General features: G+C 34.3%; 4 protein-coding genes across 5 annotated transcripts; 1 reads left to right on the top strand and 3 right to left on the bottom strand.

Annotated features, from left to right (window-relative positions):
- Positions 1 to 311: 311 nt before the first annotated feature.
- Positions 312 to 4,321, bottom strand: LOC122578419 (probable 2-oxoglutarate-dependent dioxygenase At3g50210). Of its 2 annotated transcripts, XM_043750376.1 has the most exons (12): positions 4,110 to 4,298; positions 3,103 to 3,218; positions 2,873 to 2,991; positions 2,729 to 2,792; positions 2,556 to 2,623; positions 2,381 to 2,439; positions 2,107 to 2,272; positions 1,941 to 1,960; positions 1,815 to 1,861; positions 1,329 to 1,409; positions 1,150 to 1,239; positions 312 to 705 (listed from the first exon to the last, which is right to left on the bottom strand). In XM_043750376.1, the coding sequence occupies exons 1-12, from the start codon at positions 4,141 to 4,143 to the stop codon at positions 577 to 579; spliced, it is 993 nt and encodes a 330-aa protein (XP_043606311.1). In that variant the 5' UTR covers positions 4,144 to 4,298; the 3' UTR covers positions 312 to 576. The 2 variants fall into 2 exon arrangements, with proteins under 2 accessions (XP_043606311.1, XP_043606313.1); XM_043750378.1 differs by lacking the exon at positions 312 to 705 and having other exon boundaries at positions 1,166 to 1,255; positions 4,110 to 4,321.
- A 2,979-nt stretch (positions 4,322 to 7,300) lies between these two features.
- Positions 7,301 to 9,957, bottom strand: LOC122609874. The gene is made up of 5 exons (XM_043782814.1): positions 9,854 to 9,957; positions 9,648 to 9,752; positions 9,131 to 9,236; positions 8,028 to 8,145; positions 7,301 to 7,496 (listed from the first exon to the last, which is right to left on the bottom strand). The coding sequence occupies exons 1-5, from the start codon at positions 9,875 to 9,877 to the stop codon at positions 7,301 to 7,303; spliced, it is 549 nt and encodes a 182-aa protein (XP_043638749.1). The 5' UTR covers positions 9,878 to 9,957.
- A 2,468-nt stretch (positions 9,958 to 12,425) lies between these two features.
- On the bottom strand, positions 12,426 to 13,568 carry LOC122579527 (protein IRX15-LIKE-like). Its single transcript, XM_043751711.1, has one exon. The coding sequence runs from the start codon at positions 13,518 to 13,520 to the stop codon at positions 12,567 to 12,569; it is 954 nt and encodes a 317-aa protein (XP_043607646.1). The 5' UTR covers positions 13,521 to 13,568; the 3' UTR covers positions 12,426 to 12,566.
- Positions 13,569 to 16,147: 2,579 nt separating this feature from the next.
- Positions 16,148 to 23,851, top strand: LOC122579028. Its single transcript, XM_043751109.1, has 10 exons — positions 16,148 to 16,507; positions 16,606 to 16,668; positions 20,777 to 20,861; positions 20,970 to 21,038; positions 21,272 to 21,344; positions 21,530 to 21,575; positions 21,707 to 21,798; positions 21,890 to 21,959; positions 22,052 to 22,137; positions 23,108 to 23,851. Exons 1-10 carry the CDS (start codon positions 16,205 to 16,207, stop codon positions 23,151 to 23,153), a joined length of 933 nt encoding a protein of 310 aa, XP_043607044.1. The 5' UTR covers positions 16,148 to 16,204; the 3' UTR covers positions 23,154 to 23,851.
- Positions 23,852 to 24,146: the final 295 nt, after the last annotated feature.

Genomic DNA, 24,146 nt, shown 5'->3' with positions numbered 1-24,146 from the left:
AATGATTAGATCCCATGTTTATAAGATGTTTGGGTGTGGCTTAATAAGCAATCTAAAACTGAGCTTTGAGTTTATGTATGATATGGTTAATCGGCTCTGGAATCATGGCGTTACAAAACCTCTTTACAAGGTAAGTTCTATCAAAAATGTATCTGCCATTCTGCCAACAAAGATCTAGTGCTCATTTGATTGCTTATAGAGTTAACAAATGTATTTAAACTTTTCAAGATCGGTACAGGCACTAATACTTTACACCCTTAGATAACAGGATAGCATTCAAAGATCTTTTTATTCATAGTTGAAAGCTCATATTACTTTATTAAAAGAATAAACCACTACCATACAGATGAGATACTTGTTAGTAAAATACAAATTAACAAATGGCTTGATTGCCGGTTGGAGTATCCCACGTTGCGTGTGTTGATGTCCTGTACTCCAACAACTTGATGAGCAACATTTTGGTAATCTCAAATCACATTTATAAAAAATTACTAAGCTTTTTATTCCTGAGGTGGTTACACCCTTGAGCTAATGTACAAGAAGCAATAGAAATAGACAATAACATCAATGACAGTATCAATATGCAAAATTATTCACAACTTTACCAACTAGATGCTCCCCATATATTGCTGTTCCAAACTTCTTGTTTCCACCACTCTTCTTCATACACATATCCAAGGGACTTATTGCAGCATTGAAATTCGTCTGCTTGCAATACGAAAATGGGCAAGAAGATCAATTAAGACAGAGAAATGGTAGATGTGGCAAATTTGTCCTATACTCCTATTAAGTTGAACTACATTTAATCTTTAACTAGTCAAACGGGGTTGTAAAAAGTTGGTTAAAAAGGAAAGAAAGGTCGAATTTCAATATAAGTGTCAAAGTGTACAACTTCCTAAAATTGTTCTATTTAACAAGTTAGATTATTATTGCGGTGAAATAACTCTTGCAATGTTGCTTAACACATTAACTAATAGCTATAAATCGAGTGTGTGTTTGTCACCCAACCAAACTCCAAACCGCACTTAAAACTTGCCCATTTTGACTGAAGTCTGTTTTGATTTTTGAACAATTACCTATTCTGCTAAACTTGCCACCTCATCAAAACAAAGAAGAAATGCATCAATGTAAGTAAAAAGAGAGCCTAACCTCATAAAAATAAGCCACACAAACTCTGTACTTAGGAGAGTTGTTGATGACCCGATGCAATGTCGATTCATAAAGACCATTTGTTAGAATCTGCAATAACTCAACACTTAAGAGGATAAGTTGTAGTGAAGTTTAGTGCATTAAACTATCCAGGGAGTATCTTGAGCTTCTGTATATACCTTTAACATATCACCGATATTGCAGACGAATGTTCCAGGGATGGGAACTGCTGATATCCATTCACCAGAAAGGTTCCTCACCTTCACAACCCAGTGGTAAGTCATAACAAGTAATTGCAATTTGGCGTTTTGAAACATTAGAGTTACAGTTAGATCACATATCTGACCAAAAATTAACGTTCCCAGATTTTAGTTGATACAAAAAGGTGAAGACAACTTTGCTTACATATACAGAGAACTACCAACACTTCAAATATATAATATATTAATATATGTTTAATCTAAAGCAAAATACATTGATGGTAAGTTCATTCAACCTAAAACACATCTTTTGAAGGAAAAATCAAATTTAGATGTATGGATGCCTATATCACTAACTAAAACCACAAAACGGATAACAAAAGTAAATAAAGTTTTTTTGACACAGTGTATAGCATTTCGAGAAAGCTTTCGGAGAAACTTTAGAATATTACAGAAAGAGATTACCTGAAGGGCAGTTATGCCGTCATCCTGATTAACCAATGTCAATAGACCTGCAACATCAGATATAAAATTACACCTGATGAACACTAGATAAATCAGGGAATATACGGTTGAAATTAAGAAACTTACCGTAATCAGTGTGAGCCCCACTGGATTTATTTGGACAAGAAATGACAACATAGCAAGAACGGAAGTCAGAAAAAAAGGGAGAAGAAAGTCTAAGCTGGATCCATAAACAGATATACAGAATTATTGAAGGTGACAAATGGGCACGTAGGGAGGCACTCGGAATTACCATCCAACATCATTCTTTGGCAAGCCATCATCGCTTATTAATGAAGCACCTGGGTAACCTATTATACGCAACACCCAAAATGGATCACCGGCTATTTTGCCTTCAAATACATCAACTGGGCCACCAAGTGCCAGAGCAATCCCCCGCATGATTTTTCTTGACAGATCTACGAGTAACGAGTAATTAGTGACAAATGATGCATGAAAACAGGAATATGTGAATCAAAATGATCAGACATCTGGTAGTTACACAAAAATAGATTGAAGTAAGATACCCGTGCAAAGAATAAGATACTCCTCCATCAGTTCTTTAAAATTTAAAGGTTCTGTTGGCCTGTGGGAAGACAACAGGTCAATAACAATCTAAAGTTGTAACCTCTGAGAATGACATGAGTACTTATTACATAGTCATACGAATATCAGAATACAAATATACAATGTTTCACATACCACTTGTTGCTTCCTACTAATGGGTCAGCATAGTCTCCATACATCCCTTTGTTTAGTTCTTTATAACACTGTTGGAACAATACAGAGCTTAAATATAAAAAACCGTGAAACTATAGTAAATCGTAATATATAAAGACCTATATAAATAATAATGTGTGAAGCAAGAAAGTTACATCAATAGCTTCGTGTATATCGGGTACGCCTTTAGTTATATTTTGACCAACCTGCTGGTATCCTCTGCATTTTAAGCCTCAAATGAAATTGGGTAGATCTCACGTAAAGATATTAATTTAATGGGGAAAGGAAATAAAAAAAACCTGTATCCAGTTGCATCCGATAATTTGATTTTGATTTTTTCCTCGTAAGGTAGATCGAAAAACTTGTGTGTCATATCTCGAACTTTTTTGATAAGAGAATCAGGAATACCATGACCTTTCTGTTCATATAATTTCCATCACAAGTAGCAAATCAAAAGACGCAACATACCATAGGCCAAAAACATATTATATAGAAATCGTGTTATCAATTATCAAAATTAGCCACTCACCACGTAAAAGAATCCAGCTTCTCGACAAGCCTGGTCTAAATGTCTTACGACTTGTGCAACATCATTGTACTCGGCAACATTCGGATCATCACATTTGGCTACCAGAGGACTTATGTCTGTTTCATAAGCAAATAAAAAATATGAATAATTTTGTATATTGATTAATCAAAAATTTCATATATTAGATAGCTGCATTTGATAAAATTAATTTAAGCTTGGATTTTTTTTTTTTTTCTTTTATAAATATAGCATATATTAACTAAACTTTTTAGTTAAGTTTAATCATTTTTTTTAACAGCTAGTGTTAGATGTTAATGGTTCGAACCCAGCGGTGACATCCAAGGTGGGGCAGTATTCTGGAAGTTGGACCCGCGCACTACTACAGAACAGGTATGCCCACACGCTCAACAGGTAAATGCCCAAAACCACAAGGAATCAAGATTCAATCCTGGGTCCCCAAGCCAACATCCCCTCCGCTAGCCACTTGATCTAAGACCGAGTGGTTTTAGTTTAATCATTTAACTTTCAACTTTCTGGAGTTTCAACGCCGAGGCGTTTTTTCCATGAGTTAATCGGCTAAATTTGTGTCAAAAAGGGTACACTGTTAAAACTTTGAAAGTTAATGGGATCGAATTTATAAGGGCAATTGCCAACCCAATAAAAGTGGGGTCAAATTTGTATTTTTTTCAAGTGCAAACATGAAATAACTCCTTAAATAGTCAAAACATCAAAATATGAAGATAAAACCATTATTAATCCCCCTCATTGAGAACAAATCATATAAGAGTAAATGAGTAATGGTTGTTATATATATGATAGTGACAGACAGACACACAGACAGTAGTTAAGGAGTTGCTACATAAATGTCAACTCTTTGCAGCTGACTGGCACCTTAAAAAACGAAATCCCAAATAACTCGTTACATATTACATCTAATCTAATCTAATAATGCAAGTTATAAGATTCAGATAATAGAACTTGATGGGATTCAGATGGAAATTAATTACCGATTAGAGGGATGGATTGAAAGTCGGTAGACATGGTGGGCCGGAGTTTACGATGCTGTCGGACGTTCACTGTCTCTGTGGTGGTGTACTGGTGGTGGAAAACTTACTTGTGAAATGATGGTCTAAATTCTAAAAGTTACCTTTTACTTTTTCTTTTTATAGATGAAAAATCTGCATTACGCTTTTGGTTTTAACTGGTTGGTTGCTTGGTAAATTTTTAATTTTTAATATAGGTGGACTATAAAAATTAAAATGCCTTTAATTGCAAAAACACTACCGATGAAGGAAAAGGTATCCGAACCCGATAATGAGAAAAAAAAAAAAATAATACTCCAAACCAATAAAGAAATTATATTCGAATCCGACCAAATACATATGAGGGCCAATTTTAATTTTTTTAAATAAAAATTCTAGGATATTAGTATATATTTACCAAAATGACTAATTTGGAAAACTTAATTACAAAAATGATGTATTTTAGAAACTTTTTATTAAAAATAGCGTTTTTTTAAATAAAAAAAACGAGAGAAGTACTCGAGCGTTGCGGCGGTGAGATGGTAGGGTGATAGGTCATAGGAGGTCATATGTCATAGAGTGTCATAGCCAAATGCTTTAGTCGTACAGGTGTCACCTTCGGATTTAAAAATTCGTCGAAAGTATATCGAATGACATCTCTAATGAAAGAGCATGAAATTTTAAGAATACTCGCATAATTTTTATAATTTATCGATATACGGTTTTTGAGATAAAAGATTTTGAATAAATTAGAGGAATAAATTGATTTATAGAGGAAAGAAAAAATAAATGAATGGTTAAGAATTGAGATTTGAGGGGGGAGAGAGAGAGAGAGAAATGAGTGGTTGGTATTTAAAGGTATTAGGTATATTAGGTAGAGATGTTTATATTAGTGAATAAAGAAGGGGGGTAATTTCGGTAGCTCAAATCATCTTTTGAGATTTTAATAAATGGCAAAATGTTGAATAAGATAGTATAGATATACATATTTATCTATATCTATACTATATTATAAAGCAAATCCATTTTTCAACTTTCAACATTCAATTTCAACAATATACACATATTAATACATGATGTACCATACATCAATGCATACAACTTTCTCTCTCCTCCATAAATCATTTTATTTCTCTAATTCTTTCAAAATATTTTATCTCAAAAATCGTACATCGATAAATTATAAAAATTATATGGGTGTTCTTAAAATTTAACTCTTTCATTAGAGATGTCATTCGATATACTTTCGACGAATTTTTAAATCCGAGGGTGGCGCCCGTACGACTAAGGCATTTGGCTATGACACTCTATGACATATAACCTCCTATGACTTATCACACTTTATGACCTATCACCCTCATCATTTTACCGTCGCAACGCACAGGTACTTGCTCTCGTATTTACCAAAATGATATGAACTCTTGGGATTAGACTAAACCTATAAAAACGTCTCTCTTGGTTTTTCCGTCTATAAATTTGCCCACTGGGGGGTCTAACAACATCAGTCATAAACTCATAATTATGTACAATCTATCCGAGTTTTGTTGTGCCGGACCATACTATCAGACCATCAAATAATTGCATACACACTTCTCATGTTTATTGCTATGTGTAATATACCTATCCAGTAGAGAACACAAAATTACATACAAAAATTAAAGAATAAGTTCTTGCCTAGATAAAATAAACTGAAGTATTAAAGTAGTATATAAATGGTTTGAAATGAAGAATTGTTAACTGACTTTCACTTATTACAAGATTCTATCTACAAATGAACTAATGCAAGCAAATACATTTCATTGTCCTATTTCGTGCATAATATGGCATAGTGATCAAATGTACATGAGGTTCCTGTGGTAACTCCTCAATGAGTCACCTGTTGGGGAGTTACAGTACGTAGGGGCATCCAGGTTTTATAATACAGCCGAACTCCATAACCAAGTCAGCTTTGGTACTAAAGTTATAAGCTTGATTTTGCGAAAGAAGTTATAGTTCTATTTGTGTTTTAACATGATTCTATCATTCCTCAGCTGATGTTCTTTATCGTGCCCAATATGTAATGTGAATATGTTTATGCATATACCAACGTATGCCATCTTTTCGTCCAAGATATGATCACAATGTCTCAGGGATCCACTATTTAAACCGACACTTGATTGCACCCTAACACTCAGAAAAGTAATAAGGGGCTAGGAGTCGCAGGCCAAAAAATGATACAACTTTTTTCCCCCAAATGAATTACGGATATTAAAACACTATGAATTATACCTCTATGCACAAATGCATCGTTTACCTTTGTATACAGTGTAGTAACATAGGATATGCAAAGATGGTGCACAAGCAATCATTCAACCTTACGCATCCATTAACTCCATCTATAAAATTGTAAGCAAACAGAGGGCAAACAAAATATACTTCTTAGTTCATACATCTTTATAAGATTATAAATTTCTTAATTAGAGCAAAATAATACTTCATTTGAAATTGCTTCGATGGTGCATAGACGACTTTGCCGGTGCGAAAGCAATTGACATGAAATACATGACCAATAAAGAACCAGAAATTGATAATTCAACAGAACCTAGAGAAATACTAGTAACAATATACCAAATGATAACACAGCCCTCTTTCAAAACACCTGTGACAAACAAGATCAACAACACTTCTTGTTTGCTGACCTTTAATTCTCTTAGTGCTTTAAATTTGAATTGAGGCCTGGGCCTGGCCTTCTAGTAGTTTCTACGGCATCAGACTTCTAAGATAATATCTTTTCTTGAATCAAATTGATGCTACTAAAACTTCAAAGGATCTAAATTCCTGGGCTTTGGCCTTGGTACCAACTAGCATTCAAAGGACTAAAACATTAGAATGTGAGAACATGTCAGCATTACAACTAACAAGTCATTCATACACTAGCAGAAATTTAACAAATTCATATGTCAGCATAGCAAGTCATTCATACACTAGCAGAAAGTTAACAAATTCATGGAGGGACAAGATAAGGCGGATACTAGTGTGATAATAACAAATCGAATACAGTAACAATTAAGCAACACGCACAAAGACAGCTTCCAACTTCACCTTTCATTATCTCCACTATCACAGGGGCAGCAGCTTCCAACTTCACCTTTTCTTGTTTTTGTCATTTTTCTTTCTGAGATAACGGAGATTATTTTTTAATATAGTCTTGGACAGGATGTCGCAAACAGAAGCTCCTCCCTCTTATATTGGAATTTCTCACGTGGTACCCTATTGTACAAGCGTAACATGTCCTGTTCCAATACAAAGAAATTGACAACATTCAAAATGATATCCTTTTCTTTGAGCATCAACCCCACTAGCCTCACATCTTCCATACGCAGATTAATAGAACTAGCATCACAGAAACACAATTACTTGATTAGCGAAAGCGTGCACACACACATATAAACATATACCTAACTAAAACAGGATAGAAGAAATTTTAAAAAGACGTGCAAGACTGGTTTTTAATGCCGCAAGTCAATTCGGTCTCGCCAAATTTATCAGTTTCAATTTTAGTACCTAATAATCAATTTATTACATAATGTATCTGATTTTGGGTACGAGTGCTATCCCATTTACATCTTAATTAACAAAATCTATGAACATGTAAATTACTATAATGTAGAATGGAAACTGCATACTGGACTCAATCATAAACTCTGTTCCACAAAGAGGGCCTTAGTTATTCCCAATTGCAAATCCACTTTCCACTTCCAGTTAAATAAAAATCGTTATGTCATAAAGATGCATCTAAATCTATCAATACATCTAAAACAGGATTGGAAAATTTTCAAAACACCAGATAAAACTATTACAGTATATATAAATGTGTGTATATATATATATATTGCTGAAACAACTAAGCATGGAATTACATACGTTCCAACAAACACAAGTAACCTCTTTTTCATATTTGAAGAGCGCCATCCAGGAAAAGCCAATATATCTTTTACCGCATCTTGAAAATCCACCACACCGCCACAATGAGAAGCTAGACCTGAGAAGCACATATACCTCGTATAAGCAAGATGCACTGTGGGTTGATAGTTTATAAGCAACAGTAATGATGATTATGGTATAAACCAGATTTAGAAATAAACTTTGTAAACTAAAGTTAGTACACGCAGCAATGGGTGACTGTGATCACTGCTAGCGTCCGACTGGCTTGGGGTCCAAAGAAAAGATGCACAAAAAATGGATTTGCAAATGGATAAGTAAAATAGAAATCAATCTAGCAACAAGGCAGTGAATTATTAGTTCACCAACTTCCAAAATTAATTTAAACGAAATCAATCTAAAGCATTTGTCAGGGATTATTAGTTCACCAACTTCCAAAATAATTTAAACGAAATCAATCTAAAGTGGTAATCAAACTATAAATAGCTAGAAAGGTAAACAAAGAAGGTAAAGATTCGGGTTTGCTCGTTTCATCTTAGTTGGAAACATCATAGAGTTCGAAAACAGATTGAATCAGATTTGGGTTAGAAACTTTCATCTTAAGATTAACATTGCCGAGGATGAGAAATCTTTCACATCCATCAAATTTTCATCACCGAATAATAAGGAATGTTTTACCACAAACAATCTGCAACATAACTTCAATCAATTGAAATCAAGGCAGACAAGAACGTCTTCGAGTTTAGAGTTCCCTCATCGTTGAATGATTATGAAGTTGTCATTATAAACAAGAAACGCAAAACATGCAATAGTTCATGTAAACAAAAAACAAAGTGTAGGTTGTATTGACTGAATCTTTTGATTCAAATGGGAACAAAGATGTCGAAAAGGTGAGATGTCCCCTGATGTTTATGGCAAGAAACAACCAACCATTCTCAGTAGTTAAGTAGCCGGAAATGGTAATTCTGATGTTCAAAACAAGGTACAGGGGCAGTATAATAAAATTGATATATTCTTATAAATACAGACAGTAAGACATAAAAAAAAAAGAGTAAACAGCCAATTAAAAATAGAAGAAAGCCGACCTTCAACGCAAAGAAGGATTTCTTTAAGATTATTAGTAGGAGAAAGCTCAAATCCATCATAGCCTTCAGTCATCCTATATATGCCCACACGATTCTTTGGATTACACTGTAAAAAAACAATTAGCTTCAATATGAAGCAAAAATGTTTAGCAAAAATAAAGGCATGTCGTAAAAGGACAGGATGGTCAAGGTTGTAAATATCGCTTTTTGGTGTCGTCTCAGTCTACCACCAAGAAGTGATATATCAGTTACAGAGCCCTTGTCTCTGGAGACAGGGATCATGGGTTCGATCCTCATGCCCAGCAAGGCAGGATGTCCTTTTCTACCTAGAAGCAACTCTCTCTACCGGTGATAGGGGTAAAACTGTCTACGTCTCAACTTCCGCACCATCCAACACGGTATTCAAGATTTGCATGTTTTACATATATTTCTACTTGTTAACAACACAAACACACAATACTATGTTTATTTTGTCACAATCCAAACAACAACATATAAAATCATAAACAAAAATTACCTGCAATTTAACGTCGGCATAATGTTTAATAGCCTCCATCTGAGCCTTAACAAAGGGGTGGCTCCCGTACAGAAAGAAACCAGTGTCGATACCGATGACTGTAGTCTGAGATATACATACATACATACATACATACATATATATATAGTTAGTTATGAAATTTAATTAATAGCAAAAAGAAAGAAAAAAGAATAAGATGAAAATACCTCAGCGGCCGTCGGCGTCGCCATGAATATTCAACGTACGGAATCTGAAAATGAATACTAAGCCCTAAAAACCCTAGAATTTGGGGAAAAGGAATTGTGCTAAAATTTTGAGTATTTCCTTTTGGGGAATGGAACTAATAATATGGCGAAGGCATGTAAGGAGTGGGGGTGGCCATGGCCCACTTCCCTACACTCTATATTGTACGTCAAATGCCATATTTGATGAAATGTGTTACTCTACTTAAACTACCTTCATTTTCCAGAAACTATTAAAAGTTATCCTCAAAGTTTACTAAAGATACCATAACTATCCCCTTTACTAAGATCAAGATTCAAGATAAAATAAAATAATACTCAATGTCGTTTTTATGAGTTTTAGGTTTTAATACCGTATATCTAAAGTAATTATCTTATTATTGTTATGAAAATTAATTAAACTTGGATTGTTAATGAACTAAATAAAAGAGATTTGGTTTGTGTTCGAGAAACAACTATAAATTTTGGTCATTCTAATCTAAAATCTTGCCTCCCCTTCCGTCCATACTGATAATGATTAACTAGTGAACAATGCCGATAAGAAAGAAAACTTCGCTCAGGATGAGAAGAGGAAAATATTGCACTTTGAATTTAAATCAAGGATCAAGATTTAAAAATGATTCTTGAATCTTGATCATTGATTTTAACCTAAAGATTAAGAGGTTTCCAACCTGAGGAAATCCCCTCTCGGTGTGATAATACAATTTGTGCCCATTTTGCAGGATATAACATTACCAAGTATAGTGAAATGAAACATAATATCATGAGAATGAGGAGGAAATTTGGTTTACAAATGTTTTAACTAATAGTAATGGGATTTACTTCTTCAAATTTGATTGTAATGAGAGTTTGGATTACTTGATTGAAAAATGGGCCAAGGATGATAAATAACAAACCACCCTCTAATGTCAAAAGGCAAATTTTAACAAGTTTTGGTAAGAAAATTTGGCCAAGAGAAATACGACATGTTTCCACGCTAATACTTGCCAAAAATAAGGTGTGAAATGCTAAAACTTGTCAATGATTGGAAAACTATTGACAGTAAAAATATAGCAGCAACAATAACCAACAACCTCAAAAATGGGTTACCGAAAAACATTAACAAATAACAATGGTCTGTGATGAAAAGAACTCTCAAACAAGGAAAAGATACATGCAAACCCTCAAACCCGACGGCCTTGTAAACCCTCAAACGGAGAACAAAAATCGCCGAAAAACAATAAAGAGGGTTTTAGATCTTGTGGGAATAAGGGTGAACGTTTAAAACATCGGCACATCGGTATTCCGATAATAGAAGTCAAGAAAAACACAAAATTTGCCTCAAAATTGATAACCCTCAAAAAAAGTTAGGTTTACAGTGATAATTAAACAACGGTGGACCAATCCCTAAAAAAACACTGGTCACATAGCACGCTCCCATCATAAGCAATGATCGACACCATAAAGCCGGTATATATAACGATGATAGTTTTCATTTTTTACCGATAAGTGGGAAAAAAGGAAACCGGAGTTCCAAAATGGTGCCGAGGGGGAGACCGATGGAAAAGAACTGACTATTTCTTTCATCCCAATAATTCAAAAGTGGACTCCTTAGGTGGCTATTGATAGGAGTGAACATAAGAAACTGTCTCTCTCTATATATAACGATTAGGAATGTGCCTCTTGAAGCATGGAATAATATGTGGATTAGCTAGCTAGTAGAGTAAGGAGGCCGGTTTTAGGATAGGCTAAATTTGTTAGTTTTAGTGAATTTGCTATAGGCAAAATAAAGTTTTACTAATAAGATAAAAGTCAACTATTTAGATGAAAATAGTTGGATTAAAAACGTGAAGTAATTTGAAGATGTTGAATATGCCTGAAAACTTGTTATGTGCAAACAATGTGAAGTATTTGGACATGGTTATGAGGGATGCAATAGGAAAAATAATGATGCTACATGAGCTTAAAGTATAAACTAAATTATTGAAATTTTCAAGGAGGTTAATCAATAGAAAGACAAAGACATAGTCATTTCAGACCATTACTAGCTTGATACAGCCCATTTGATCTCATCTCAACCCATTCCATAAGTTTCTTGACTTCTTCTTAATTAACCTACCTATGTATGTGCCAATTTGACCCATTTAAGATGTACAAAATTTGACACGGCCTATATATTTGATCCATTTCTCATTTAACATTTTTTTATGTTCGTTGATTTAGCTGTCTTCAAAACTCACAGGCCAAACATAGACAGAATCAACGAGGATTGACTGAGGACATAAAGACCGTTTCCTTTATGTGGTGCTCCTCTATATGCTAATGCTTATTTGGTGTACCTTAATTGTTCCTTTGAACTTCAGTTTTGGTACAATCTTCGCCATTAGCTTTAGTTTTACTCTTCGTATTAAGATATTTGGGTTATAATATACTATTTTATAATTTATTATAACACCATATATTAAAACGAAAGCTATGAGACTAGTAAAAGAGTTAAGTAGTTGCAAATTGAAGGGTGATGTATATAATATATGATCAATGACGTCGTTTATACAAATTTTTGAAAAAAAATTTATTGAAAACCTGACCACCGGCCAAAATTTCAAATCTTGATAATAAATAACCAAATTTTACATCGTCTATCATATTTAAACACACATTTGCAATAACACCGGAAAAGTGGAAAACATTATTATCTCTACTTCGCCGTCACAGAATGATTCCGGCAGAACTTCCGTCCCCCGGCGTTACTCTCCTCAGCCATTCTTTCCACCATATAATGCGCCAACAAATCCTTAGAAGACTTGACCAAATTCTCTTTACACAAAAACTCATCACTCGAAACCCTCTCAACTTCCCTCTTATAATCATGAACAAAAACATGCGTTTTTCGATTTCCACCTTTCTTACTTCTAGCCAACACCCCGGCGGTAAATATCGCCGACATCCTTCCGGGCCCTTCGGGCCAATACCCACGTGGCCCATCAACTAAAATAATGTCCCAATCCAATTCATATAATTGGTTTGGAAGATCATTTAAACCGATTTTACAATCCGAAAATAATAAGTTTTGTACTGGCCTACATTCATTATGTAGTTGTTCTCTAATAGATGTTATTAACTCATGAAGCTCACTAATTTTAGTTGTGTATTGTACATCATATGCTTCAATTTCTGGATGTTTTTCTTCAATGTAGGCAGCATAGTAACGATTTTCATCTATAAAAACCGTTCTTCCACGATGATTTAATGCATTCCATAATAGTGTTTCTGGGGTTAGTCCAAAAACAAGAAAGTTACATGGGGAAGGACATTGTCTTAACACATCCGATATTTGTTTAATATCGGTATGTGACATGCGGTCAGTGGAATTTGCACTGGCCGCATAGTGAATCAGGGCTTTTGTGACTGATTTTGGAATGTCGAGAGTACTAATTGTGGTCATCGTTGTGATTGAAGTCGCGGTTGAGGTTGTTATGTTGGAAGTTAATGATTCTCGAGTGTAGACAAAGGTGAGAAGAGAGGCGACTGCAAAAATGGAGACCGCGGCTATGAGCCAATAAAGGCGGGTTGATGATCCGGCTTGTTTGTGGATGTAAGGGTGGAGAAGGATGAGCTTTGTGCCACCATTGTTGTTAATGTTGTTCTTCATTGTATTATGTTTTTTTTTTTTTTGGTTTTTTGTAAAATGTAAGATGATTTTGGAGTGGTTTTAAAGAAGGATAAGATGGATTGAGTAACAATTAAAGGTTTGAAGCAAAAGGGATTGATGGAGACATAACAATGGGTCTATGGCACCTTATTTGATTGTGAGATATCATCTTCTTATTATGTATGTTGATATGTACACCACCAAATTAGAAAATTACAATTAGTATTAGTAATACTATACATAAGAGTATTTAGAAGCTACTAATGGTTTTATATACAGTAGTCAGTATATACAATATCTAATCTTTTGGCTAAAAGAAATTGTATGAAACTATGAATAGCTAGCACAACGGATATGATTGGCAATTACCTACCTACCGTCAAGAAATGAAATTGATATTGGAGAAACCGGACTAGCTAGATTTTGAGTGGTTTAAGTTTGGTAGTGTAGATATGGTACTTGGTCTTAGTTTATAATATACGGTGACTCTATCACCAATGTCTTAAAAACCGGTATTTTAATCATACCGGTGTGGAAAAAAATTCCGGTATTATCGGCCGGTACGACTATTTTAGTTTATTTTGTTATTATTCTACAAAATTTGTTACAATTTAACGAAAATAGACAAAAAAATAATAATTATAATTCACTCAAAAATCATACCAAATAGATATTTCATAACAAAATAATAGGTTTAAAGTTCACAAATAGCAAAAACTAACATTAAAGTATCATAAAAAAATATTTAAAATAATTTCAAAAAATAAAAAATAAAAATACAGGAAATAGCGGAGTGGTATTACCGGAAAATACCTGGAATACCGGAAATACCGGCCGGTATGAAATAGTGAAAATATCAAAAAAAATACCGGGATTAAAATATCGGAGTAGCCTCAAATACCGGTAATACTGGTCGGTATATATTGGTATTTAAAACATTCTTATCACCGATCTTGCTTTTTCTTTTTTTTTTCTCACTTTGTCCGGTGCACAATGAGGAAAATTTTGCACGACTACCATAAAATTTAAGAGTTATGGTGTTTATAGGAACGTAGCTGAAAATTTTTGACATCCTTATCTGTGTACATTATAGAACTAGTATTAATATTCGCCTCATACATGATTTGTGATTATGAAATAAATTGTGGTTAAAGTAAAATTGATAATTAAAGCTAAATTATAATAAACAGTAATGATAAATATAATATATATTTAGTTAGAGTTTTTGATTTACCTTAAACTTTTAAAATCACATCATAATCGAAACTTGTAAAAATAGAGAATGACGACAAATAGTCTTGCTAAATGCATTTTGCTCACACAAAGATTTGAACGCAAAACCTCTCAGTCTCAGACTCCACCATATACCAATCTATCAATTGATAAGTGATAGGAGTTGAAAAATTGAAAAAGAAAAAGAAAATTTATTATTGAGAAACTTTTTGTATTAATAAGTCAAGCGTTAGAGTTTAATTCTAAGTCTAATAAGAAAATTGAATCTATATATAATTATAAAAGCTAATTTAATAAAATAAATAAATTAATAGGATACGTGTTGATCAAGGATTACGCCACGTGTCATTTGAAGAGTATCTTAATCCTGTTTTAGTTTATTGGTAGATACCAACCAAATAGTTAACTATGTGCTTGCCGTTAATACTTGTTACAAACACTTGTCCCAAACATAACATGGAAGAAAACGGTGACTTATTCCTCCATTCACTTAATTGAATGTTTAACCTAAAAAAATAAAAGAAAAAAAAAACCCAAAATCAAACCGAATTGGAAAATCAAAAATCCAAACCAAGCTAAAACCGAATCTAACGGTTTATGCTTTTCAACAACCGAAGTTTCGATTCGGTTTTTAGTTTTAGCCAAAAACTGAGTCAAACCTAATCATGCTAAACTAAAGTATTAGAAAATTCGTCTTACCGATCTTTGAAAAATTTTATTTTATTTTGTCAACCTCACAATTTGAAAACCCACTTTAATAAATCACAATCTCAAAAAATAAGACGTATATTTATCTATAATACCTTATAAAGTAAACTCGATTCCTCCCTTAGCTTAATTAAAAACCTGATAAGACAAAAATCCTTTTAAATAATCTTCCTTGCTAAGCACCCTCTCACGTGATATACCAACTATGCCCTTCAACCATTTTCGTCTCTAGCAAAGTAAAACCCTATCAACGCCACCACCAGATTGTCTTTCCCACCACCGCCGCATTGCGCGGGTACCATGCTTGTAACTTACTTACACTAACGAGCTTAATAAGTTAATCTATAATACCTTATAAAGGAAACTGGGTTCCTCCCCTTTACTTAATTAAGAACCTGATAAGACAAAAATACCCTTAAATAATCTTCCTTGCTAGGCACCTTCTCATGTGATATACCAACTATGACCGTCTTTCCCACCACCACCGCCGCATTGCGCGGGTACCATGCTCGTAACATATAGTCCAAACATTATTTTGTGTTTTGTGTTAATTAAAAAGGCCAAGGGACCGTAAATGTGTTTTTCAAAAATTAAGGACAACATTTATAAAATAGAAATAACTGCAATTCAACAATCTTTACAATAGAAACCCAAAATTTTTTATAAAAAACAATTTTGAAAAACAAAAAAATTAGGGCAAAAATAAATAAAATTCACAAAGAGAAAACACAAACTGGTAAATAATGGACGAATTGGTAGCATACTACCTACCACAACCACCACCGGCGGTCCAATACTCATACCACCAGCCACCACCACCACCGCCGGGAGCGACATATCCACCGTACAACCACCACCAACCACCACCAGCAGCAGCGGTAGCACAGCCTGCTATATATACGACGTCGTTTCAAGATGAAGTTAGAACGTTATTTATAGCAGGACTACCAGAAGACGTAAAAGCTCGTGAAATATATAATTTGTTTCGTGAATTTCCTGGTTATGAATCTTGTCATCTCCGTAGCCCTACACCTACTCAAATTCAGGTTTTTTTTTTTTTTTTTAAATTTAATTCTATTTAATTACATTCTTTAATTAATTGATTTTTAAGTATTTAATTAATGTTTATTCCGGTGATAAACAGCCGTTTGGATTTGCGGTATTCATCGATCAGCCGTCTGCTATTGCAGCATTGCACGCTTTAAATGTAAGAATTTTTTTTACTGATATTAAAGCAAAATGTGAAATCACACTAACTGCATATAATTTAATAATAATGCTTTAGAATCTCGATAGCAACTCGACGGACGAGCGTTGTTGTTAAGAAGTTCAGATTGCTCGTCGATATGAATAATGTAGTTACTTATTAAGAATATATATACACATGGAAGCTTAGCAATACATTCAGCTTTAGAATCGTTAACTACTAGTTAAGATCGAGAGTTTAGTTGGATAATCGTTAAAGCAGGAAAGGTTGCATAATAGTTTGTAATATTTGGATTGTAAAATGCGTCAAAAAGAGTTGTGTACTCGTGTATAGTATGTTTAATGACGTTGATGTTTTTGCTCTTGTGTTCTACTTCCAAATAATAGCCTTTTGAATGAAATATCACTAAAGGTCTTACATGACTGCATTTTGATAGAGTTTTTTTTAGCAATGAGGCGCCTTCTACCTAAGGAGAGAGTGCCTTTCTATGATATAAAGTTAAGTGAATAGGCCCCGCTGTTATTATTCTCGAGATTTGTTGAATAACATGTTGTGAGTAGAACTTATGTAATTAGCTGAAAAAGGTTATTATGAGTAGAAAATGGCAATAAATCAGTATTGGATTTTGACTTTGTGTGATGTTAGGATTAAGCTGTAGGTGCTTATTTAATACACACACAATTTAATGTGGTATCTCACACTAACCTGTGTGAACTAAATCATGGGGGGTAAACAGGTTTTCTATTGATTTCCATACAAATACATGTACAAGAGATGTGTTTATATAGGCTACACAACTAGGGTTTCTAAACTTGCTCCCCAAGTTTCCTAAAACTGGACTAGGCCTATGTAGTGGGGCTGGCTGCTCAGCCTAAACAAATCAGGCCTACAGTGTGATATGTTCTCCCAAAATTATAAAGGATATGGAGGAAAAATTGACTTAATTAGTGGTTATTCAAAGTAAGAAGTGAATTATTAATCAATGATGTTGAGAGAATGATTTTTTGAATGGTTGAGAGTACAATAGCAACAAATTAATTTGGATATGAATTGATAAACTCACTATTTTTCCTGAATTCTGGAGCTATTAATAGTATCTTACGAGCTTGACCCTTTTCTCGCCTAAACTACAATCTTAACTAGTCATGTTAGCTTAAGGCTTTAAACACACGTGAGCTTAACAAAAGCTCACCTGTGTTATGTCATGTGCCAGTAAATGAATACATATCACTACCACTGTCCCACATTCGTTGAGTGCTTAGCCATATCGTGTATAGTTACCATTAAAAGCTTGAGTACCTTGTTGTAAAGGAATTTTGTGATCATGAGTTTTAATATGTCACAAACTAGTGAGTATGGCGAAGACATCTCGATATTCTTATAATACTTAATTAGTCAAAGGATGTGTTGCCATACCTGTCGATGAATGTCACTTGTTATCATGTTGAGCTACCCGGTGGTTCATATCTTGTTGAAACTTTTCTTCCAACCGCTGCAGTGGTGATCTTGGAATACCACTTAAGGTCAATCTATTTTCCTTATATGAAGACTCCATTCTTAACTTCTTAGAGTTCCAACAGATATCTGCTAATGTATATAACTATTGAACCCCCCTCACAAGTTCACATTTCCTTAAAGAGTTAAAGGTAGAACTGACATTACTTGAGAAAGTCACACGATTGAATTTCAATGTAAATCTTATATCATGTATGTACCAGCCATATGGTTCCCATCAGCCACTAACTGATATAGGATAAGTGATTTTGATCCCGCATCCTAGTCTTCTTACATTTATCAAATCCAAATTGTCTACAAACAGAATCCTCCAATACGTGTACTCGTGTCGTATGGAACTATGGATCTGTCTACATTATCAGTAAACTTTATCATTTGGCAAGTTTTTTACTCCTGACCTATGTGGAAATATGAAGGATTATATTTTGTTGAAATATTTCTGAATGCTTTCATTAATTTCTCTTTCGTCAACCTCACATACTTCTTCGCAGCCACTACTTCTAAAGCATGCTTTGGCCCGGGGGAGTATGGTTAATCATAAGAAAAGTTTAAGTTTAATGCCCTTTCTTTTGCAATTTGTTTTTGGGTGAACAGTTTTCTTTGTGGAACTGCTATTGAGGATTTTGACTTGTTAACCTGACTATTTGGAGTGGTGGCAATGCCAATGAAGGCTCGCGTGCTGATAGTGGTAGTGCAGATGCCGCCACATTTATAGATCGACTAGTGTACAAATTAGAAGTTCCATTTTGCTGTGTAGCTACTAAATGAGACTTGCCCTTACCTTTCTGGTATGCATTTGTCCCTATTGCTGCTTCTTGGACTCTAGCGTAACAACAAGTATCAGCCAATGTTTTGGTTTAAACATTCTCAAAACCATTACCATCCTGATGGAGGGTCTCCAATGAAAAAGACTCAGAAGATTCCTCGTTTAACTAATCTGTTTGATAAAGCCGCAAATGCATCCTGTTACTCCTGAACAGTATCATCTCTTTTAAGTTCTTGATTTCAGATAGAGTCATCATATACACTTCCAATTGTTAGCATAATAGCATCTCTGTAGTCTGTATACTTCCCAATTTACATTTTCACTATGCTCTTTTACAAAAGTCTAATGCCACAATAAACCCCTACCAAATAATTCCAAAGCAATAAATACCTTTTGCCTTTTGGTCTTCAGTAAAATTATACACCTTAGCAGTGTTCAATAACGGCCTTAACGGCCGTTATAACGGTAGCGGAGGTCCAGCGTTACGTTAAGGGGGTTGGAGGGTAAATTTGAAGGTCTGAGTCTAGAAAGGTAAAATAACTGATTTAACGGCCGTTATAACGGGATTTAACGGTCAGATAACGGGATTTAACGGTCAAATAACGGATTTAACGGTCAAAGGACATCCTTTTTGACTAATTTTGTTAGGATATTGCTAATATATATATATATTTTTATATAAATTCCTTCATATTTTATAGTCTCCAACGCCGTTATAACTCCGCAAAATGAGATTTAACCTTAAAGGTGGTCGACCGCCGAGTGACCGCCGAGCGTTATCTACAACCTTGCACCTTAGAAAAATGGCTCAAGCCTAGAACTTTGGAAACACCACCTTTAGATCTTTGCATGCCGTTGATGATTTAATCTAGCTCTGTAACCTTCAAACCAATTTCCTCTTCTCACTTTAGTAGCTAAGTTGTTTTGCTGCAGACTAATACCATTCACTTGATCCCTTACGTCTACAATATTTCTTCTCACATCAGCTTTAACTTTTGTCATTCCTTTGTCCATTTGTACTTTCCATAATGGAAGACTGTAAAGACACTACAAATGCATCAGCAATAAATTTGTTGGTGTAATGACTTTATGCCGTCATTGTTCTTGTTCTAGTTATCATCAGAACTAAAAGTAGCGTACTGTACGTAGGAACCCTAATTTCACAGCCGAGTTACCTTTAAAGAACTCTGATACCAATCTATATGCCCTCCCAATTTCACAGATTAATTAGACTAAAGCTAACCTAATTAACAATTCAAAGCAAGAAGTGAATTCCGAATCAGTTAGATTGAGAGAAAATTACTAACATTTTCAAGAAAGTAGATATAATTTAATATTCAAACTAGTTTCGCCAAGTCTAAAGCTAATAACAGTCAATACAAGCTTAACCCCTTTTCCCCCTAAAGCACACTCTTAACTAATTCAGTTCGCCTAACAATTGCAAGACACATAAGCATTAACAACTAGGCCACACGTGCAGGTCATATGCCACTAAATGAACACATATCATGATGTTGTTAAATGACCCACTAATTATTATCTTTTCCTTCATAAGTAGTATGAGTTGAAGAAAGGGCTATGTTTACTACTGATTTAGGGAATGCTTATTGGGTATCATAATTTAAATGTAATCTAAAACCTTTCAAAGATATGTCAGAATTTTCGTGTGAGCTCTTTAATAGAAATTCATATTAATTAGATTATTTTGATCTTTTCTTTCAATGACTAATTATTACAAAGGTTAATTGCTCATGCTTCTTGGAATTTTAATTGTACAGCGATAAGTTAAGGTTTTATTTATTTACTATGATTTATATTGGTGTGCAGGGTATGGTTTTTGATCTTGAGAAGGGTTCTAAGTTATTTATTGATCTTGCAAAGTCAAATTCAAGGTCTAAACGTTCAAGACCTGGTATAGTGTTATCTTTGTTATTTCTCGAACCCCGACTGCCAGATATGCCTAACTTTGGAACTCGTATGGCAAATTAATGTATTTGATTTTTATCAACTTTGCCACTAGATGATGAAAGACATGGATTTGACAAAAGGGCAAAGGGAACTTCTGCATTTTCAAGGGCTTCTGATCCTGGTGAGACTTCTGTTAATAGCTTAAAAAAGATGCTCCTAATCGCTAAGGACACACATGTAGTAGTTTACACAACTTTTAAGTAGATATTGTAAAATTGCTACTCTTTAAGATGTTAGCCGTGCAGTTATTTTCTGATATATATGTGATGGGAGATGATAGCGAGTTAGTGAGGGGTGTGCACATTATTTTAGAAGCTCACATTGCACATGTTTTGCACGCTTGGGCACTAGCAGGTGTTGGCAGCGTTCACGTACCTGGATTGAATAATTCTGCTTACAGCATGATTGGTTATCCTTCTGCACAAAGGTCATCTGCACACAATTTCATTACTTTGATTAAAAAGAGGTTTTTTATGGTAAACTTGCACATGTCCTTACATGAGTGTTTGTTGAAACTTGAAAGGTTAAAGAGGGCTTAAGTAGTGCACATGTGTCATCCTGTAGATTTTAGAACTTTTCTAATATCATACCCTATATTTTTTAATTGTTCAGTCATGGAAGCTTCAATAGTAGAGCTGTGAACACTAGTGCAAGACCGGTACGTTTTATACGCTCCTTTTTTTCTTAAGATGCCATAGTGATAACCAATTAATTAAATCATGATATGACACATTCAATCAAATCATGATACAACATGCTAAAATATAATTATTACACATCTATGATCAGAGAAACTCAACCGCACCCCCATGTCCAACAATATTTGTGGCTAATTTGGGACCAACTTGTACTGACCAGGAGCTAACTCAAGTATTTTCAAGGTTCGGCAAAATTTTCCTTTTTGGTTTTTTATATTTAATGATGGAACTTGGCCCAACTTCTATGTTTTTTACAATTAGAGTCATTTTTCAGATGCCGAGGATTTCTCAAGTTAAAGGTGCAGAGTACATATGGGACACCGGTGGCATTTGTTGACTTTGTGGTATATTTTTATAAAACTTATTGTATGAAATTTCAGCATTAGGCCGATATTCCAAGTTGTACATGGCAATAATATGGAATTTTTTTTTGCAGGATACGGCGTGTTCAACTGACGCGTTAAATCATTTACAAGGCACTGTTTTATACTCATCAGTATCCGGCGAAGGAATGCGGTTAGAGTATCCTTTGAATCTGTAGTTGCATTTTGTTCATATGTATTATTAGCAAAACTCATTGGGTTTTTGGGTTTCGTGAAGAGTTCAGAGGTGGCAAATTTGGTGGGCAGGTGAGGCAGGTTGAGTAATGGGATAAAACGGGCTCAGGCCAAAAAGGTCAACTTCTGTTACATGTCATAGTGGGTTGGGTTGGGTTGGGTTGAATCTCAAAGCACTTGAAGTCCAAAATATTTTCTTCTATAGATGATTATCATGCAAGTATGATTAAGATAATTCAGGAGGGTTAAATGCATTAAAGCTACACTTCAGGTGACTTTCGAGTTTTGACCTTCACTGTTTCTTTTTGAGCTGTTTTTGATTTGTTAGAGGTATAACCAGAATGGGTGGAGTTTATGGTTTATGCCATAATCAGATTCAACCTAAATGAGCTTACTTCCAGTTTCATGCGATCCTCTTAGGATAGCTTTACAACCAATAACAAGTAGATATGAACTTATTGGTGCTCAATCCCAATCGCGTAATTAGGACTGTAAACGAACTGAACGTTCAACGAGCCATTCATGAACAATTCTTAAACGAACAAACATGAACAAAAATTTCATTTGCTTAATTAAATGAACAAACATGAACATAGCTCTTGTTCATCTGTTTATGTTCACGCATCTATATTTGTTTGACATTTAGAATTCCTTTTTTGAACTATCTAGAATTTGTATATATTGTAATGTATAACTCACATCATAAAGTTTCTAGTTATATATTAAATGATTTGAATGAACTTGAACACAACTCTATGTTCGGCTATTGTTTGTGAATCGTTTCTTGAATTAAATTATCAAACATCGGCTATCGTTCGGTTCGTTTACAACCCTACATGTATTATTTTCCCAAATTTCATAATCTGTTGGTTCTTTTTTTTTTTTTGTTATAATTGTATATATTTGTATAAGTTTATGCTTAACCAAAAATCTAGATTTGCTAAATCGCGGATGGGAATGCGAAGTAAGAAGTCTAGGTAAATACAAAAGTTTACTTTGCCATCGGAAGTAAGTAATGAAGTCAAGTCGAACTCTCTGTAATGTCATGCTGCATTCTGTTCCTAAATTAACAACATTTTTTCCCCCTTTTTTTGTTTCATTTTTAATATAGAGAGTGAATGCCTTGTCCCCTCTTGTATTGTTCTTCTCATATTCACTCTTGATTGTTACTCTGGGTATTAGACTGTTAGTATTATGGTTTAGCGTAGTTGGCACAATATAATTAGGTATGTTACATATATTGATTCCGACAATTTCCTTTTGTTTATTATACCTATATTGTACCCCTAAATGCATTCATCATGTCCATTTGGTTGCTAACATATGTCCCCCAAGCTCTTGGAGACTGTCAGCATGCGGATATGAGACACTTAAGCAATCCCAGATGTCAATTATCGGGATCGTTTAATCTGGCAAAATGCATCTGCAGGGAATTTACTCTCAGTTAGTTTTAATTATAGGAAGAGTGCCTTGAAGATTAATGGCTCACACCCCATGTTGAAAATGTTTACTAAACTAGAATTAGCAAAATTGGTTAAAGTAATGTCTTTTTACACGCACTACGCATTTGTATAATAATATTTTGAGGATATGAGGCGTCTAGGTCCCTGGGATGTCTTTTCATACTGTTGTGGAAGTGTTGTAAAGTGATTTACTAAATTATTAAGATCTTAAGTGAACTACTTGTGTACTAATGTCTTCATTTTATGTAGTACTAGTTGATTGATTCCAACTTCATATTTCTTTCAGGGTTCTGTACTTCTTTTGCTTTATTTAAACTTTGAAAGGGGCCATGTTTCTTATTTCATTATTTTGTCAGTTTATTATTCACTTCTCTGTTTAAACTGATATATCTAGACCTAAAACTGTTGCTGAATAAACTTTAAAGCATGCTGAAGGGACCAGTTTAGTGGAGAGGCTGTAGGTCCTAGTCCGTCGGTGAATAAGTTTTATATCGGTATTTGTGGTCTGTGG

This window comes from Erigeron canadensis, chromosome 8 (assembly GCF_010389155.1).
Source record: "Erigeron canadensis isolate Cc75 chromosome 8, C_canadensis_v1, whole genome shotgun sequence".
Classification (NCBI taxonomy): domain Eukaryota; kingdom Viridiplantae; phylum Streptophyta; class Magnoliopsida; order Asterales; family Asteraceae; genus Erigeron; species Erigeron canadensis.
Note: the sequence above shows the minus strand (reverse complement) of the source record. Positions and strands in the feature narration are given on the sequence as shown.